At 41.6% G+C, this 19,576-nt stretch overlaps 1 protein-coding gene across 2 annotated transcripts in view; it reads right to left on the minus strand.

The window, feature by feature from the left end:
• Nucleotides 1-278: 278 nt before the first annotated feature.
• GLRA3 (glycine receptor alpha 3) overlaps nt 279-19,576 on the minus strand; it is a 117,538-nt gene continuing 98,240 nt past the window's right edge. Inside the window, exons 7-10 of one of the 2 annotated variants that reach the window (XM_038755276.1) lie at nt 18,979-19,193; nt 15,797-15,943; nt 11,291-11,335; nt 279-2,568 (exon numbers count right to left, since the gene is read on the minus strand). In XM_038755276.1, the coding sequence (XP_038611204.1) occupies nt 2,308-2,568; nt 11,291-11,335; nt 15,797-15,943; nt 18,979-19,193 (668 nt within the window). In that variant the 3' untranslated portion in view covers nt 279-2,307. The remainder of the gene's footprint in view (nt 2,569-11,290; nt 11,336-15,796; nt 15,944-18,978; nt 19,194-19,576) is intronic. The other variant, XM_038755277.1, reaches the window with a different exon arrangement.

Consider the following 19,576-nt stretch of genomic DNA (forward strand, 5'->3'; position numbering starts at 1 on the left):
GCATTGAGTACAGTGCTCTGCACAAAGTGCTCAATAAACACCATTGATTGATTGGCGAAAACACACGCATAAATACCTCAATATGGTCGCTTACACTACAAAATCTCCTTGGAACCCAGATGATGTTTTGGAAGAGATTTTAGTACTTGATGTGAAAAGTTCCCTATGCTTCATGCACACACACACATACACACACATACACACACAATACCCTTACAAAATGGTGCATGTTTTTGGTAGATCATTCTATAAATAATAATTCTTTTAAAAGACTGGACTCAAATGAGTGAAAATCCTCAATAGGATCATGCATTTTTTTCCCCAAGGCTATTTAAAATGATCTGGGAAAACATTATCTTTAATTACTCTGTCTAATCCTCAAAAAGACAAGATGTGATATTACCGCGCTTTAATCTTCAGCATAAAGATACATTTTTATGGTTTAGTTCATATGCACGGTGCCTCTAGCAATCCGGCTTGCATTTCCCAGCAGCTGCATTTAGCTTTTGGTTATCCAACTGCAAAAAACAACCTCAGAATAAGGAAAATTGAAAGAGAGGAGCTGTTCAGTGGTACTGTTCGACTCACCCACCATAAAAACAAGAAAAACACTTTTCGGGGTGAGGTCTTGCACTTCATTAGATGGTGAAAGATGTACCCAACATTAAAAACTCTTCAGTTACCTAAGAATTGTTTGTAGTGCAGCTATTGGTTGAAAGGCCTTCAGAGAGGTACCTGATGTGACTCATTCTTATTTGGAAAAAAAACCAAACAAGAAATCTTCCATTGGAATGGCAGTTCCAGCTCCTCATTTGACAGTGTGAGGCCCAAAAGGAAAATAATTTCACTAGCTTTGCTCTGAAAAAAATAGCTCCTCTTACCTATTAACTCAACCCTCCTAGGGTAAGAGTTTGTCCCTACTGACAATTTGGAAGCTGGATTCTTTTGCCCACTGGCTCACTTCTGCAGCTGGGAAACAATAATAGAAGCAATTCACTCGAGACAGAAACTTGATGATCAAGTCCAAAACTCCGTCCCTGACAGCAGCTTTTAGAACTGTGATGATTGTCCTTCTTCATCCATCTTGATAGTTAAAGATGCACCATCTAACTTTCCCATTGTCTCCTTTATTATCCATGAGTCTATCTAACTTCCGCAGCTTTTCCCTCCAATAGCCAATCATGGACCTTTCATCTAATATTTCAAATCTGAAACTTCTCAGTGGAAAAGTCACTCACCCAAATAACTTGTGTTTCCAGGAGGGTAGGGAGTGAGGAAACCCATTTGAAAATTATCAAGCGAAAATTCTCCCCTTAGGCTTTTGGGTCAAATTTTTGATTAGTTCCGCAGCAAAAATCAATGCTAATAAAGAAACATGCTACAACTATTTAATTTCAACTACTGGGTAAGGAAACCAGACTCTATTTTAAATGATCATCTAGGTTTTTTGTGGGGGTACAACATGACAAATTCAAATCAATCAGGGTCACTCCATTTCTCTCTTATTAAGATGAAATGTTAAACAGAGTTAGATGAGGAAAATTAAGCATCCGGTAAAAAGATTTTTAAAAATTGCTCTCAGTTTGAAATTTTATCAAAGGGTCTTTTGGGGGATGAATAAAAAATACATTAAATACATTAAAAACAGCAATGCATTCCCCCTATAATTCCCTGAAACTGTGGAGTTGGCTGCAATGGATGAACATCCTATTCAGAGCATCAGATCTCCTGGGCCATTTGTGAGATGTTTCAAAGGAGTTGGCCTGTTTATGAAGTCATTGCTTCTTTAAATGCTGATGAGGGTCATTACAAAACACACTGATCTTAATCTTTAAGAAAACGGGTGAAACCATCGATTTGACACTGCCAGCTAAGCTTAAAACAAAAATGGATACTTGAAAACTTGGTCTTTGTTTCCCTATGGGATTCACCTTAGACGATTTCACCTTTGATAGAAAATACAATGGATTTTTTTTTAAATCATAAGGAACTCCGAAGAGTACTGCCCATTTATATATACCATCATTTAAGAATATTTACTATAGAAACACATTGGCAGTAAAGCTCAAGTATAGAGTGGTATGATTTACTATGAAAAAATCGGTCACATTTAGTACGGAATCGAAAGTTCACAGTAGCCGATAACTGTTGTCTTCGTGAAAGATCGTCTTCACTAGTCCGGGTATGACTTCGCACAGCAAGTCAAAATATAACCTCATTTCCCCTTATGCCGTTGAACATTTCTACATTCTTCACTCCCCATCCCCACCTCAAACACATGAATGTGCTTCTGGAGCCTTAATCCTACTACTGATGAATACCCTCGTGTCTAAGGATCTTGTAGATGATCCAGTAAAAAATATTGAAAATCAAGAAGGCCATGGGGAAGCAGGCCCTGGACACGGTGTCAATCTTTTTGGCTCGGTCGATAAATACCTTCCTCATTTCATCGGGGCTCCTGGGGACAGCCTGGGCCGGATTGTTCGAGGTCCCAGCATCCTTTGCTTGCAGACATGGCCCCATGCCGTAGGCTGTGAAACTGAACCGGCTTTCTCTTACCTCGTCGTCCTGTCCCAAGAAACACAAACGAAGAACGACCTTCAGCGGGAGGATAAGTTCCAGGAAGAAGCCACTTGTGGACATGATATGGCTTCCCGAATGAAGCACACATGTTGCTTTTACCCACGCTTGGCACTTACGTAGGTGTGAATCTGCCATGGTTCATTCCATCATTTATCCTCTTATTTCATCCTGGCATGATGGCTCTGCTACCTAACTCATTTATCTTCTTCCTACAGCTGTGATTAATAGCAGTCGATAATTTTGAATGTCTACCTCCCCCATTAGACTGTGAGCTCCTCATGGGCAGGGATTTATCTTTGGTTCCTGTTGCCTTCTTCCAGTAAAGTGCTCTGTACTCTATAGGTGCTCAGTAAGGACAGTTACTATTTTATTTTTAGCAGTTACAGGACACAGATACTCATTATAAGGTTTAATTGCGGTCATCAATAATCAGAATCCTGAGACCCTCTAATTAATAATCAGAATCCTGAGACCCTCTAATGACCTGATAATTCACATGTCAAAAATCAAACACAAATAAAAATGTCAGCATGAGACAGAAATGCGAAAGAAGACTCTTGGATGAATGTTTATGTTACATTTGATCAAAGCTTTAATGATTTACATATTAAGAATGGGGTTTTGCCATTGTCTGTGGATGAAGGACACTATTTTAACAGATTTGAAATCAATCATTTCCTTTCAATCCTTCCTCCTAAATTCCTATTTGCCATTTGGGGTGAAGAAAGGAGTTAATAAAAATATTGCCAGTTTTATCTTTGTTGTTAAAAACACTCAAAACTATTTATTAAGCCTATTGGATTTGGCGAAGCCAAAATACATTTTCTGAGGAGTTTAATCCATGTTTAAAAGAAGTGACATATCAGAATGAAGGTTTTGGAGTAACAGTAAGGATATAACTGCCAACTTAATCAATCAGCTTGGCCTAGTGGATAAAGCATGGTCCTGAGAGTCAGAAAGTATCTGAGTTCTAATCCTGGCTTTGCCACATGTCTGCTGTGAGACCTTGGGTAAGTCACTTGAGTTCTCTGTGACTCAATGACCTCATCTCTAAAATGGGGATTAATACTGTGAGCTCTATGTGGGACAGGGACTGTGTCCAACCTGATTAACCTTTATCTACCGCAGTGCTAAGTACAGTGCCTGGCACATAGTACGTGCTTAACAAGTACCAAAAAACCAACAGTATTTATTGAGCACCTATTGTGGGCAGAGAGCTATACAAAACACCTGAGCCTCGTGTGTGCTTTTGAGAAGCTAAAATAGCTTATTTCTCTGAAAAATAGTCACTTTGGTATAGTTAGCAGTGCCAAACTGATAAACCTCAAAATACAAATGGAGAGATCGCAAGCTCCTTGAGGGAAGGAAATGTGTTTCTGGTTACTGCGGACTGTAAGCTCGTGAGGGCAGGGAATGTGCCTGTTTTTTGTTATATTTACTCTCCCGAGCACTTAGTACTTTGCACAAATTAAGTGCTCATTAAATACGGTTGACTGGCTGACTCCTGTTAGACACTGTCATTAGCCCTACAGCACTAATGTACTTATCTGTAATTTAATTTAATGTCTGTCTCCCCCTCTAGACTGTAACTTCTTTGTGGGCAGGGAATGTGACTGCCAACTTTGTTGTATTGTATTCTCCCAAGTCATTAATACAGCACTCTGTACACAGAAAGCACTAAATTAATGCCATCGATTGATTGATTGATATGTTTCATACAGTGCATTGGCTTCAGTAGCTGCTCAGTAAATACTACTGATTAGTTGAAAAGATGACAGAAAATTCTAATACAGCTTCTAAATTTTCTCCCCGGCCCCTCTTAAATTCTTATGTTAGTTTTTCATCTCTAATTCCTGGAATCACTCACTGGTCACAAAACACACTTGATTTTTGAAAGGACTAAGTATACCTAAACCAAAAGACAATACTGATAAACTTTGTGACAGATGGATCCAATGGGAGAGAATTGCAACAGTGAAGGGGCTAAGACTGTGGAAGTAGACATTAGACCATGCATTAATAACAGATTCTGAGTGGAAACTTCAGAAGGTTACACCAGGGATGTATATCTCCTTTCAAATCAGGAACATAAAAGAAAAGGAACACTGAATCAGTGCTAATGAGCTAAGTCAGTGAAGCAGAATAGCATAACAATAAAGTAGTAATAACGAAGGAATGAGTGGGAAACCTGACTGTGAAAAATGCTCAGGAAACGATCAGCCAATATGGAGAAGGATAGTCAAACACGAAGTCGCATAGTACAATTAATGAAACTATTTTCCTAAATTAGAACCCTCAAAACCCTGGAAAATAGCTCGACAGAAAAGAGGACGAATTGCAGGATGCTTGCCCAGAAGAGTAGAGCACATCTTCGATATGAAAAATGAATCAATTAGCCAAGAGAATCTCCTTTGGGTATTACTGCCCCTGACTTCTCAATAGCTGAATAACAATCATCTACGTCCAGATCTCCTGTACAGTCTGCCTATCTCATTTCCATAGAAACAGTTAATTTCCCTGTTTCTCTCTGCTTGGAATTACCATAATAATAATAATAATAATAATAATGGTATTTGTTAAGCACTTACTATGTGCAAAGCACTGTTCTAAGCGCTGGCGCACTATTCTAAGCACTGGGCACTGTTCTAAGCGCTGGATACAGCCTGTACTGTGAGTGCACAAATGAAGTCCTGGAAGAATTCTGCTTTTCTGCGAGTGGAGTAATTCCTAATTTCAAGGTTGACCCCTCCTTTTCCGGTGCTATGCAGTTGCGGATCTATATTTATTCAGCTTCCAAATGCAGTTAACACCCACAGAGGAAGCTTGATATCATGGTGGCCAGAAGGCCCATGATACACTGTCCTCTGTGACTCTTGCTCCCTTGACTGAGGAGAAGTTCCCAGTAGTCAGCCATGGTCAGCTTAAATCCCATTTGCCCCCATTTCCTAAGCCAGCTTTACAAGTCGCTGGAACTGGGAAAAAAAAAGGCAAGCTATAATGGGTTTCCCAAGCATCTATGACAATGTGTGATCTGTCCTTCGTTATTTTATATCTACTGGAAGAATCAAGCAGCGAGTCCTAGTGGATAGAACACAGGGCTGGAAGTTAAAAGGACCTGGGTTCTAATTCTGACTCTGCCTCTTGTCTGCTGTGTGACCTTGGTCAAGTTACTTCATGTTTCTGGGCCTCAGTTACCTCATCTGTAAAATGGAGATTAAGACTGTGAGGCCCATGTGGGACAGGGACTGTGTCCAACCTGATGACCTCAAATGTTCTCCAGCGCTCAGTACAGTGCCTGGCACATAGTAAGCGATTGACAAATACGACAATTTATAATTATTTAGGTAAGACACTGGAAGACCCAAGTTCTAGGAAGTGAACATTCCTTAATACAAAGGTCCTGAAGAGCATAGCCCCCACATTATAGGAGAACTAGTTGTATTTTCAAAAGCAAAATAAAATATAAGCTAGCAATAGAAGAGGTGTTTACAAGTACGCACATGCATGGATCACCATATGTCTGTCTATACAGTAGCAGATTTTCTAGGGGCCCAGTTTTAAAATTCTAGTCCTGGTGCAACTGGATCAATAACTATTACACTGCTCAGCAGACCGTGAAGAAATAACTTGCCTCTTTCTCTTCTAGTTATACCCCTTTGACTGTATAATGCCAGTAACCTGTAATTTGCATTTAAGAAATTGAAATGTCAACCCCGTGGCCATTTACCTATTACATACGTTTCCACAACACATTTCAAACATATCTACAAATAGCACCGAATTTAGGAAGCTATTAAATATCAATAGGACAACTGGATGTAGATATTATCCGTGCAAAGCTATTCGGTTGCATAAAGGTCATTCTGTTTGAAAAAGAAAAAGAGAGTGGTAGAATTTTCAATTGCAGTGCTGAAACCTTTAACTTAAATGGATGATGCCTCTGGAACCCCTGAGAAATTTCATGAAACTTCTGCACACGGAAAACTTTATTGCCATTCCTCTTGGCATTGTAATCTCCAGCATTCATTTAATAACTTAATATGGCATAATGAAGTAACAGTGTAACATGCTCAATTGCAGGCATTTTTTAACCATGGCAGATTCTGTCATGACTCAGAATAAATCCAGCCAACCTAATCTAATGTTATTACTGTCAGAGGATATGTATTTTTCATAAGGAAACACAGCCAAAGATAACTAAGATGAGTATGCTTCAATGACTGTTCCTGCCTAGGAAAAACCCTTAAAACTCAGAGGCAGAGAATAGTTCACCTCATTTAGCAATTCCACGAGATTGTAAGCTGCTTGAGGGCAGAGAATCATGACTTTGACCCCTGGTGAACTCTCCCGAGGCTTAGTCCTGTGTTCTGCACCGAACAGCTGCTTCGTAAACATTACCGATTGATTGACAAAACAATTACTATGACTTGGCTGGAAAAACCATCATCACCACTGCTTTATCATCCAGTAGTAACGTTGCAAAATGGATGTACGAAAACATCACGTCTTCCCTCTCCAGGATCTTGAAGGGTTATGGTACTATATGGTCTGGTTGAGCCCCTCCGAAGGAAGTCCAATCTACCCATCTCTCAAGTGGCTTCCGGGGTGTGCTCAGAGTCATTTTAGCATTTCTTTTTAACCTCGCCAGACACATAGAACAACATCATTCATGGGCGTGACAACTTCCATCCCGAATCATTTTGCAGACATAGGACGCTACGTGTGTACCCACACTCCACACACACACACACCCACACACCCACCCACCCACCCACCCACACAGAGCACTTGAGGATGAAGGTACACAAGGAGGTGTATAGCCAGCACACAGCACTCTACCACAGTGTGGGGTGGGGAAATCTGGGTCAGGGAAATGGGGCTGATAGCTGATCATAAGAAAAGGGATAGAAGCTGGGTATTGCTTTGACCAAAGAGAAGGTTGTTGGGATAAAACAGATTTGCACATTTGGCCCTGAGAGTTTGGTGAATCAAAGAGCTTTTCAAAGTCTTGCCATCGTAGTCGCGCTCCTCCTCTAGACTGTAAGCTCTTTGTGGGCAGGGAATGTGTCTGTTTATTGTTGTAGTGTACTCTCGCCAGCGCTGAACACATTAAGTGCTCAATAAATACAACTGACTGACTGATTGTCTGAGATATATATGGGACTTCAGTGCCCAATTCAAGAAAAAATACAACTGACTGGCTGATTGTCCTGAGATATATATGGGACTTCAGTGCCCCATTCAAGAAAAAAACCACTTCACAGTAGGAACATCCTAGCTCCCCTGATTTTATGCACGTCATCACTGGAAATAGGGTGGGATAAAGGATAAAAATTCAAGCAGGGTTAATATTTAGACCTGCATGTTGCAGGGGCTCCTGAGATTGTGGTTCTGAAGGTCAGTCATCTCCCTCTCCCCTTGCTCCAACCGATTTTTTCAATGCTATTTGTTAATCATTTAATCTGTGCCAAGCAACACATTAGGTACTGGGTAGATACAAGCTATTCAGGTTGGACAAAGTCCAATTCCCAGGTGGGGCTCACAGTCATAATCCCCATTTTATAGATGAGGTAACTGAGGCCCAGAGAAATGAACTGACTTGCCAAAGGTCACAAAGCAGACAAGTGGTGGAGCTGGGATGAGAACCCAGGTCCTCTGGCTCCCAGACTCAGCCTCTTTCCACTAGGCTATGATTTTTCTGTGAGATGCAAGTGTCCCATATGGGGATCGAACCCGCAACCGTGGTAATGTTAGTACCCTGCTCTAACCAACTGAGATATACAGCTAATGACACAGGCTGTTTCTCCAAACAACTGGTCAATGGGAATGGATTTTGCTAGGTTCAGGGTGGTCTAGTGGATAGAGCACAGGCTTGGGAATCAGAAGGACCTGGGAGTACAGTGCTCTGCACATAGTAAGCGCTCAATAAATACGATTGATGATGATCTGATCCGGGATCCGCCACTTGTCCGCTGGGTGACTTTGGGTGAGTCACGTCACTTCTCTGTGTCTGTTACATCATCTGTAAAATGCAGCTTAAGACTTTGAGCCCCATGTGGGACAGGGTCTGTACCAACCCAATTTGCTGGTATCCACCCTGGCTCTTAGTACAGTGCCTGGTCCATAGTAAGCACTTAACAAATGCCACAAGTATTATATTTATTATTATTCAGGACTAGGCTGGGATAATTGTAAATTTTTCTCAGGGGGTTCTCACTTATAGCCTTCCAAACATTCCTGGTTTCCTTGTCTTCAGAGCATAAGGCCAACCCATCTTTGTGGTTTCAATATGTGTTAGCAGTTAATCCTTTGGCCATTTCCCTGAGGGGAATTTTCAAGCCAAAGGCAATGAACACATTTTCTGGAAACCCAATTGATCACCAAATGGTAGGATCAGGTTTTGGGTAGAATATGTGAAACTATCATATTGTTGGTTACTTGTTTTCTAGAGGGTAAGAGGGGAGAGGAAGTTGGACAAAATGATTCTACAATGCTTTAGGTGTATGTGTACATCTGCCTATCTGGTGGAGAAAACCAAGCAGTCCTTATGACATATCATCAATCGTATTTATTAAGCATTTACTGTGTGCAGAGCACTGTACTGGGCAGGTGACCTCATTGTGAATACATTATCACCATCATCAGTAAACTTTCACAGAGTATCTGCATAGATGCCCTTAGAATATTATTTTAATGGTATTTGCTAAGTGCTAACTATGTGCCAGGCTAAGTGCTGGAGTAGATACAAGTTAATCAGACTGGACCCAATCCCTGTCTCAAATGGGGCTCACAATCTTAATCCCCATTTTACAGATGAGGTAACTGAGGCACAGAGAAGTGACTTTCCTAAGGACACACAACAGGCAAGCAGAGGATCTGGGATTGGAACCCAGGTCCTTCTGATTCCCAGGCCAGTGCTCTATCCGCTATGCTGTGCTGCTTTTCTTTTTTCTCCCTTTCAGAAGGACTCATTGACTTTATTATCACATTCAGTAGAACCCATTACATTTGTGACTGGGCCGTTTATTGATGAGATCACCAAAGTAATTACTGCACAGTATACATGGGAAATGATCACAGCTAGCCCACCAAAGAATAAATCAGCCAGACAACTGCCAAATCTGTGCATGCAAAGGCCAAGCAATTACCCAGTCAAACAGTTCAATTCAGAGAGTGTCTCCTCTCTGTGGAACTTGTGAAAAATTGACAAGAAGATGGAAATATGGAGGGAAATAGCCAGCAGGTTGGGAGAATGCCCGCATTGCTCGTGGAAAGTTAAAATTAGCATCTTGCTAGACTGTAAGCTTGTTGTGGGCAGGGGATGTGTCTGTTTATTGTTACATTGCACTCTCCCAAACATTTAGTACAGTGCTCTGCACATGGTAAGTGCTCAATAAATACGATTGATGGACTGATTGACATGCTACATAGGAAACTCCAAAAGGATTACAAAATCCCTTTGATTTTTCCACTAGTACTGAAATATATTCTGAGTTGGAGTTCTGCTGAAGGACCTTGTGAGCTGCTGTCATTTGCTGACAGGAAATCAATAATCTAGCACTTAGACCAGTGCTTCGCACATAGTAAGCATTTAACAAGTACCATAATTATTATTATCATTATTAAATTAAATAGGCAGTGGCACCCCAAACTAATTTCAACATTCTTTGATCCTGTTGATTTTCTTTGCCTTATTACTGACCTCCTTCTCAGTCAAACAATAAACGAGATCCCAGTTGTCAAGATTTGACAGTTTTCTTTCTGTCTAACTGGGGAGGCAAATTCACTCTTTGGGTTTGTTTTCTGCAGTGTAACCAGGGAAGCAACATGGTCTAGTAGAAAGAGCCCGGGCCTGGGGGGGTCATAGGATCTAGGTTCTAGTCCCAACTCTGACACTCTTGGGCAAATCACTTGACTTCTCTGTGATTTAGTTTTTTTCAGTTATAAAATGGTGATTAAATAATTTTTCTCCTTAGATTGAGTCTCATATGCGGCAAAGATTATGTCTGATGTAATTCTCTTGTGTCTACCCAGAGCTTAGTACCATACTTGACACTTAGTACTTAACAGATACCAAAATAATAATAATTATCATTATTATTATTATTATCACTCCACACTTGGACGTTCCCTGTTCTCAACGCATGAGCCGCAGAGCATCTTAGATGAAAGATTGTGCATGAGAAGGATTCAGAATGAATGTGGAATCCTAGAATACATTTTTTCCTAATGAAGCAAGATGTGTTTTGACATGAGTTTATTTTTTCTCGTCAGAACGGGTTGTACTGGGGCTAGCTCTCTGATGTGCACCAGCTTTAAGGAAAGGGAAATGTTCATCTCTGCTTTGAGACGATGCTTAATTCGGCCAAAATGTGTCATGGCTGCATTTGGATCATTAGAGAAAAGATGAGTTGCTGTTTCCCTCTGAAGGATGTTTATAAAATCAGCTCACCCTTTCAGAGGGGTCAGAAAAGCCTGACTTTTGAAGAGGAGGAGGTTGATGTAGAACATTTGGAGGAGGGTTTCTCCAGGCTAGACTATTTTTTGTGAAAATAGCGAATAATGCCAATGGCTTGTTTTGTCCTTAAAGGCGAGAGGGGGTGTGTTTCCCCACCAGACACTGTCTGTTTACAGAAATGATGCTGTCTGCTTTTCATGTATGACCACAAGCCAAGCCTCTATTTGAAGTTGAAATAAGTGGATTTACCGTGTCTGAGAAACGGTAAAACTTCTCCAAGGCAAAAGCTTCAGTCTGTGGGAAGGTAAAGTGAACCAACATGGATTGAGAACATCAGAGGCAGATCATGCACAATTCAGTCGAGTTGCACAATTTGTTTCCATCTCATACAGGCATCACAACATTCTCAGGTATCAACATAGTAATCAATTGGTTGATTGACGCTATATCTGGAGCAGTTACCGTGTACAGAGCGCTGTACTAAGTGCTTGGGGGAGTACAATATGATAGAGTTCGTAGACACCAGCTAGACTGTAAGCTCGTTGAGGGCAGGGAATGTGTCTGGCTATTGTTATATTGTACTTTCCCAAGCACTAAGTACCGTGCTCTGCACACAGCAAGTGCTCAGTGAATATGAACGAATGAATAGACACAATTCCTCTCCACGAGGAGCTTTACAGTCTAGAGGGAGAATGAGATTTTGTCAAGCTTATTGAAGGCAGGGCTCATATCTACTGCATATCATACTCTATTGCATGGCACTCTCTCCCAAGCACTTAGTACAGTACTTTTCACACCATAAGTACTCAGTAAACACCACTGATTGATTGGAATTGCAAAAGCTTTTTTTTTTAACTGCATCAAAATTGCTGGCATTCTACTTCCTTCAACCACGGATAATTATAACTCCACACAAGAATAACCCACAAAATTTATCCAATGTATTTCTTCCAAGAAGCACCAGTCTCACCCTGGAGATTATTGTCCAGTCCTCCTGGTGTTTCAGGTGTGTGGACCAGGGGCCAGCCTGTATCATAATCACACTCACACATGAGGAAGAGAGGTCAAAGGGCACTCACCTCAATTTACTCCAGTAAGTAGGTACTAAGTGAAAGAAGCAAATATCGTTTTTGTTTTTTTTTTGAGCGGGGCTGGCAAGCTATCATTTACGCAGTATGTTCAGGGGTGAGCAAAGGCCAGTGGGAGAGAGAGAAGAGGGAGGAGGGAAAAGATGTAAACTCACTGGAACTGGAAACCGGACACTCTCTTCAGAAGTCTGAAACCGGCTGGGATGGGAGGTGCAGGATTCCTGAAACAATCTCTTTCTCCTAGGCCACCGACTAGGCCACTAGGCCACCACCAATACCCCTTAGTTTATGTCAACTAGCTCACCTCCCTACGGATGGTCAAATGGAAGAGACTGAGCAGGATGGGTGGTTTTGGTGGTGAACCACACTAGAAGTGACCCTTATGCTGCAAGATGGGAAGTCAAACCAGCCAGAAAACTTCAAATAAGGAGCAGAGTGCTACAGTGTGCACTCTTTTGGGACTACCACTGGTGGAAAAATCCAGTGAATTTTACAGATTGCATAAGAGCTACAATGACTCTCCCCAGCTTCAAAGCCTTATCGAAGACACATCTCCTCCAACAGACCTTCTCTGACTAAGCTGTCCTTTCCTCTTTTCTCACTGCTTTCTGCGTCACCCTGATTTGCTCCCTTTATTCATCCCCTGCCCTCCAGTCCCAGAACACTTACATACATTTCGGTCATTTATTTATTTATTTATATTAATATATGTCTCCCCTTCTAGAAGGTAAGCTCACTGTGGGCAGAGAATATGTTCATTTATTGTGATATTGTACTCTCTCAAGTGCTTAGTGCTGTGCTCTGCACACAGTAAGTGCTCCATAAATATAATGAATGAATGGAAGATTTCAATCTTGGCCACCCCTACTGCATTAGATTATACTGCAGCTTTCCAATATCTCACAGAATGCTTATCACAGTGCTCTGCCCAGAGTTAGCGCTTAATAATTTGTTCTGACGATTTTGACACCTGTCTACATGTTTTGTTTTGTTGTCTGTCTCCCACTTCTAGACTGTGAGCCCGTTGTTGGGTAGGGACCATCTCTATATGTTGCCGACTTGTACTTCCCAAATGCTTAGTACAGTGCTCTGCACACGGTAAGCGCTCAATAAATATGATCGAATGAATGAATAATAATTATTGGCCCTACTAGATGTGACTGCATTGACCTTTCTATGTCTCCTGATACATTCCCTAGCCTTTTCTGGAGGGAATGTGTCCAAATAAACTACACCAGACTTCCTCCTAAGGCTCACTGTCTAGACAAAGAGATAATCTGAGCCAGATAAGGAAAGGAGAGGAGGGAGATGAAGAGCTCAAGAGAGTGGAGGGAGAAAGTTTGGATCTGAGAAATTAGAGGTATAGACAAAAGGAGGATGGAGGATTAACTGTTCTTTGAATGGTTTTAGAGTTCCATCTGATGCAAGGAAAAAGAGAAGAAAAGGAAAGGAGAACACCTTCCCTCTTCATATTCAGTCATTCATTTAATTGTATTTATTGAGCTCTTACTGTGTTCAGAGCACTGTACTAAGCCCTTGGAAAGTACAATTCAGCAATAGAGACATTCCCTGCCCACACCGGGCTTACAGTCTAGAAGGGGGAAGACAGAAATCAAAACAAGTAAACATGTATCAATATAAATGTATAGAATTGTAGATATATACTCAACAAAACAGACAATTATTCTCCCCACCTTCAAAGCCTCATTGAAGGCACATATCCTCCAAGTGGCCTTCCCTGGCTAAGCCCTCATTTCCTTTTCTCCCATTCCCTTCTGTGTCACCCTGATTTGCTCCATTTATTCACATCCCCCTCATCCGCACAGTACTCATGCACATAGCCATAATTTGTTTATCATTATTAATGTCCGTCACCCCCTCTAGACTGTAAGACAATATGGCTGTTATATTTTTACACTGTATTCTCCCAAGTGCTTAGCACAGTGCTCTGCACACAGCAAGTGGTCAATAAATATGATTAATTTATAGGAGGAAAAAGAGGAATGATACATCAGAAGAGAGAGAAGAAGGGAGGAAGGGGAAGAGAAAGTTGGCTGCGATGGTAAATTCTCTCCTTTTACAATTTTTTTTTCAGTACTGCAGCCATTTTGGAGACATGGAATACTAGTGTTCAGTGCTTAATACAGTGTTCTGCACGTAGTAAGCACTTAGTATATGCTACTAGTTGCTAATATTGCTTTCTCTTTAAAACAGTGAGCACAACCCTTCCTAGGCCTCTGCCCCTGAGGTAAATTAAGTCACTTGCAGAATCTGGGTAAAGGATCTAAGAAAAAAGGACTTGTAAGAAGCAAGGTCTAAGACTTTCCGTCACTCACTGTTTGATGCTTTGGTACATTTAGGACCACTGAAAATCATTTTGGAAAAGGGATTTCCAGGGATTCCTCTTCCTCTTCTCTATCCAATTTAGATGACGAGAAATGTCTGATTGGTAAACCTTACTTGGAGAAGAAAATGGAAACTTCTTCCTGATGCTGTGCACTACTGTACTCCCCTCCCAAGCACTTATCTCAGTGCTCTACACAGAGTAAGTGCTCAAGAAACACCCCTGACCGACAGATTAATGGATCAACTCAGTTTTCCCTCAGAGAGCCAAGGTCAATGAAAGAAACAGAATGAGAGAAAGAGAGAGGGAGAAATGAAGAGAACAAGACAGAAGGTGATAGAGCTAGGGAAGGAGGGAGGGAAGGATAGAAAGTGAAAGGGGGAGAGGTGAAGAAAGGAAGACCAGAAGACCAAAGGAGACAGGGATAAAGGAAGAAAGAGGGAAAGAAGGAGAAAAAGAGGAAGACAGAGAGCAGGAAAGAGGGAGAGCTAGGGAAGGTGAGAGAAGGGAGAGAGAGAGGGAGAAAGAGGAAGAGAGGAAGAGAGCAGGAGGGAGAGGAGGGAAGGAAAGAGGGAGGGGAGAGAGAAAGGGATAGAGTAGAGTTGGGGTGGCAGGAGACAAGTCTTTCTTGAGAAAGGGGGATCCAGCAGCAATTTCAGATTGCACCAGATGGGGAGAAAATAAAACCAACTTCGTTGTGTCCTCCCACATTAGCAGGGCTCACCAAAATTTTCTCCCTGCCCCTGGGGTGGTTTCATCTACTCACCCACCCTGAACCTCTCCATTCGCCTGGGAGAACCGTTCCTAGAGAAACACCTCCATACCAATAGGGACAGATTTCCCTTTTGATAAAGGCATCCTTGCCTCATGATGTGGGAGGAAAAGACTCAAGAATATTTACATTTCTTTCTTGCCAACACTGTAATGAATAAACAATCTTTAAAGTGAGTAGAGCTAAAAACCCATTAAAACCCCCACAACCTCTATCATCTGATGGATATGGGTCAAATCTCACTTCAAGAGTTTCCCCTGGACAGTGCAGAAGTGCTAAAATATGTAATGGCTTTTACTAATTTGTGTATAAAGGAATCCATCAGAGAGTAATCCGATAAAGCTTTCATCACTTTCAAATTGCTAAAACAGCTGCCTGTGACCCTTCTACCTAGAGATTATAGAGACAAAATGAAATATGCTATCTCATCTATCCCCTGACATGGCTTCATTCCCTTTTATGAAGTACGTTCTGGTTACGAGAACTAAAGCAAATTTGTTTTCCTGTTAAAATGAATATGTCACTCAGCTGTTAGTCTTTGGACAGCCTACCTTGCTCTTCTTTCGCTTCCTGCGGAATCTCAGGAGTTCCTTGTGCTGCCGTGAAACAAAATTCACAGCAGCGTACTCCAGAAGTGCTGAAAACACAAAGACGAGGCACACTGCCATCCAGATGTCAATCGCTTTGACATATGACACCTATGGACGGAAGAACAAGTGTCTGTGTCATCTGAGTTATTCCGAGTGGGGACAGGGGAAAAAGGAACCAGTTTGTTCCTTGCTGAATTCTGACTCACGAAAGGCAGTTTTGAACTCACGAGAAAGAACCAAGTGCAAACTTTAAAAATTGATCATCTTCATCATCATCATCATCGTTATCATCATTAGCTTTCATTCAGAGTCTACTGTGTTCAGAGCACTGTATTAGGCAGTTGGGAGAGTAGCAAAGAGTTGAAGACTTCATCGCCCAGTCCAGCCCGGAAGACAAGGAAAAACAGTGTTCTTTTGCGCACAATGTTTCTAGGATTGCAGATCCTGAAGCAGACTTTCAGCCACAAACACACTCATAGGTGAATTTCACTGTCACTGTTGTTTTCTTCCAATACAAAGGACAATAATATATAGTCCATTTATTTCCATTTTCAATGAGAGAATGGTTCATTCATTCATTCATTCATTCAATTGTATTTATCCCCCCACCTTACCTCCTTCCCCTCCCCACAGCACCTGTATATATGTACATATGTTTGACCTATTTATTACTCTGTTTTATTTGTACAAATTTACTCTATTTATTTTATTTTGTTAATATGTTTTGTTTTGTTGTCTGTCTCCCCCTTCTAGACTGTGCGCCTGCTGTTGGGTAGGGACCGTCTCTATATGTTGCCAACTTGTACTTCCCAAGCACTTAGTACAGTGCTCTGCACACAGTAAGTGCTCAATAAATATGATTGAATGAATGAATGAATGCAGAGCACTGTACTAAGCACTTGGGAAGTACAAGTCGGAAACATATAGAGATTGTCCCTACCCAACAATGGGCTCAGAGTCTCCATATTTTTTCTATATACTTGGGGGTTTCGTTCTGTTTTTCATGCTTAGGAAATTTCACCTCAAATTTCAGCTGGTTAGGAGAAAGAGGGGTTGGGCCTGCTTTCAGGCACTTCATTTAGGCCTAAGCAGAGGTCCCCACAAAAGTGAGAGCTTTCTAAATTACAGCATTTGAGTGAGAGTAAAGCAGTGTGGCTCAGTGGAAATAGCACGGGCTTTGAAGTCAGAGGTCATGGGCTCAAATCCCGGTTCTGCCAATTGTCAGCTGTGTGACTTTGGGTAAGTCACTTAACTTCTCTGGGCCTCAATTACCTCATCTGTAAAAATGGGGATGAAGACTGTGAGCTCCCTGTGGGACAACCTGATTGCCTTGTAGCCTCCCCAGCACTTAGAACACTGCTCTGCACATAGTAAGTGCTTAATAAATGTCATTATTATTGTTAGTATTATTATTATTATTATTATTAAATAACTCATTGACAGGGTGGGAGGTTAGACATATTCATTCATTCAATCAAATTTATTGAGCGCTTACTGTGTGCAGAGCACTGTACTCAGACACAGGAAGAGTATACCATGTAGAGAAGCAACGTGGCTCAGTGGAAAGAGCCTGGGCTTTGGAGTCAGAGGCCATGGGTTCAAATCCTGGCTCTGCCAATTGTCAGCTATGTGACTTTGGGCAAATCACTTCACTTCTCTGTGCCTCAGTTCCCTCATCTGTAAAATAGGGATTAAGACTGTGAGCCCCATGTGGGACAACCTGATCACCTTGTAACCTCCCCAGCACTTAGAACAGTGCTTTGCACCTAGTAAACGCCTAATAAATGCCATTAAAAAAATGCCAATTTTGGGTGCAGGAACCTATTTTTCTGGAGGTGTTTAACTGTAGGGCTCCCATTTTTGGTTGGGATATTGTAGGTGGATTTGTATTCAGGCAGAAATCTCTACGGGTCCCAGAATGACTGGGGGCCCCAGAATGTCCTGAGGGTCCCATAATGTGGGTCTCAAGGTTCCACCAATCATGCTGTTGCTCTTCACTGGGATTTAGTGTGGCCATGGGAGGTGCAATAACTATTGATGCCCTCAAGGAACTTACAATCTCATCAGGAAGACAAGCAGATGCAGACGGTCAAATACTCATTAGCTAAGATGAATAATATTTATTGGGTGCCTACTGTGTGAAACACTAGGCACTTGGAAAAGCCTCCCACTAAGCAGCAAGCGTCCTGTGGGAGGGATAGTCTCCACAACTTTATTGTACACTCCCACATGCTTCATACAGTGCTCTCCATAAACTCTTCAACTAATACCACTGATTGAACGATTAGTACCAGAGATTTAAAAGACACGATCCTTCCCCTCAAGGAGTTTACAATCTAGAATAATAGCAGAGATCAATCAATCGTTTGTATTTACTGAATGCTGTGTGCAGAGCACAGTACTGCAAAAGATAAAAGCAAAACCGCATAAAGGAATAATAAATAAATGGCTATGCTCATATATGCTGAGGTAGCTATTTATGAGAAGCAATGTGGCCTGGTGGAGAAAGCATGGGGCTGGGCCTCAGAGAATTTGGGTTCTAATCTTAGCTCTGCCACTTGTCCTGCTATTCATTCATTCATTCATTCAATCATATTTATTGAGCACTTACTGTGTGCAGAGCACTGAACTAAGTGCTTGATGAGTACAAGTTAGCAACATATAGAGACAGTCCCTACCCAACAGCGGGCTCACAGTCTAGAAGAGGAAGACAGGCAACAAAACATATTAAGAAAATAAAATGAATAGCATAGTAAATATTTAACTTCTCAACAAATACCATAAAAAAGTACCATAATTACCATAATAACCTGAAGGTGGGAGTTAATCAGGGAAGGCCTCTTGGAAGACAATGCTTCTCCGGATGATTTTAAAGACAGGATGGGGTTTGACCAGTTGAGTGAGGGTGGCATTTCATGTAGGGGGAAAGGTGAGTGATTTGTCAGGAAAGGTGGGAGTCAGAGCTAGAGTACAGTGCTCTGCACACAGTAAGTGCTCAAGAAATATGATTGAATGGATGAACGAGAGAGGAATGAACGCAAGCTAGCTGGGGTGGTAGAAGGATGCTGAAAACCCTGTGGGCTGGCTTCAGATGACAGCAGGGACATCGGTAGTGCAGAAGAGAGGAGGGCTTTTTCTCCTACCTTGGGGAGGGAGGCCCGCGAGCCCGAACTTTGCGTGGTCATGGTCAGCACCGTTGTTATTCCCAAGGCCACCCGGGCGGGAGCGGCATCCATATTGATCCAAAATGAGACCCAAGACAGAATGACAATCAGGAGGCTGGGAATATACATCTGGATCAGATAGTATCCCATCTGCCGTTCCAGGTGAAATCGAACTTCTATGCAGGTAAATTTTCCTGGGTTTGATTGGAAAAAGAAAGAAAAAAGATGGCCTTTAGTGAAAAGAGAATTTCTAAATCCAGCAAAGAGCTTTCTCTTGGACCATAAGGGAGATAATCAATCATTCAATCAATTGTATTTATTGAGCACTTACTGTGTGCAGGACACCGTACTAAGTGCTTGGAAGAGGACATTACAAGAGAGTTGGGGAGCCGATCCCTGTCCACAAGGAGCCTATGGTCTAGAGAAAGCACTTTTTTCCAAGAGTTATACTAATATAATGATGGTATTTGTTAAGTGCTAACTATTCATTCATTCATTCAATCGTATTTATTGAGCGCTTACTGTGTGCAGAGCACTGCACTAAGTGCTTGGGAAGTACAAATTGGCAACATATAGA

Source organism: Tachyglossus aculeatus, chromosome 12 (assembly GCF_015852505.1).
Source record: "Tachyglossus aculeatus isolate mTacAcu1 chromosome 12, mTacAcu1.pri, whole genome shotgun sequence".
Lineage (NCBI taxonomy): Eukaryota > Metazoa > Chordata > Mammalia > Monotremata > Tachyglossidae > Tachyglossus > Tachyglossus aculeatus.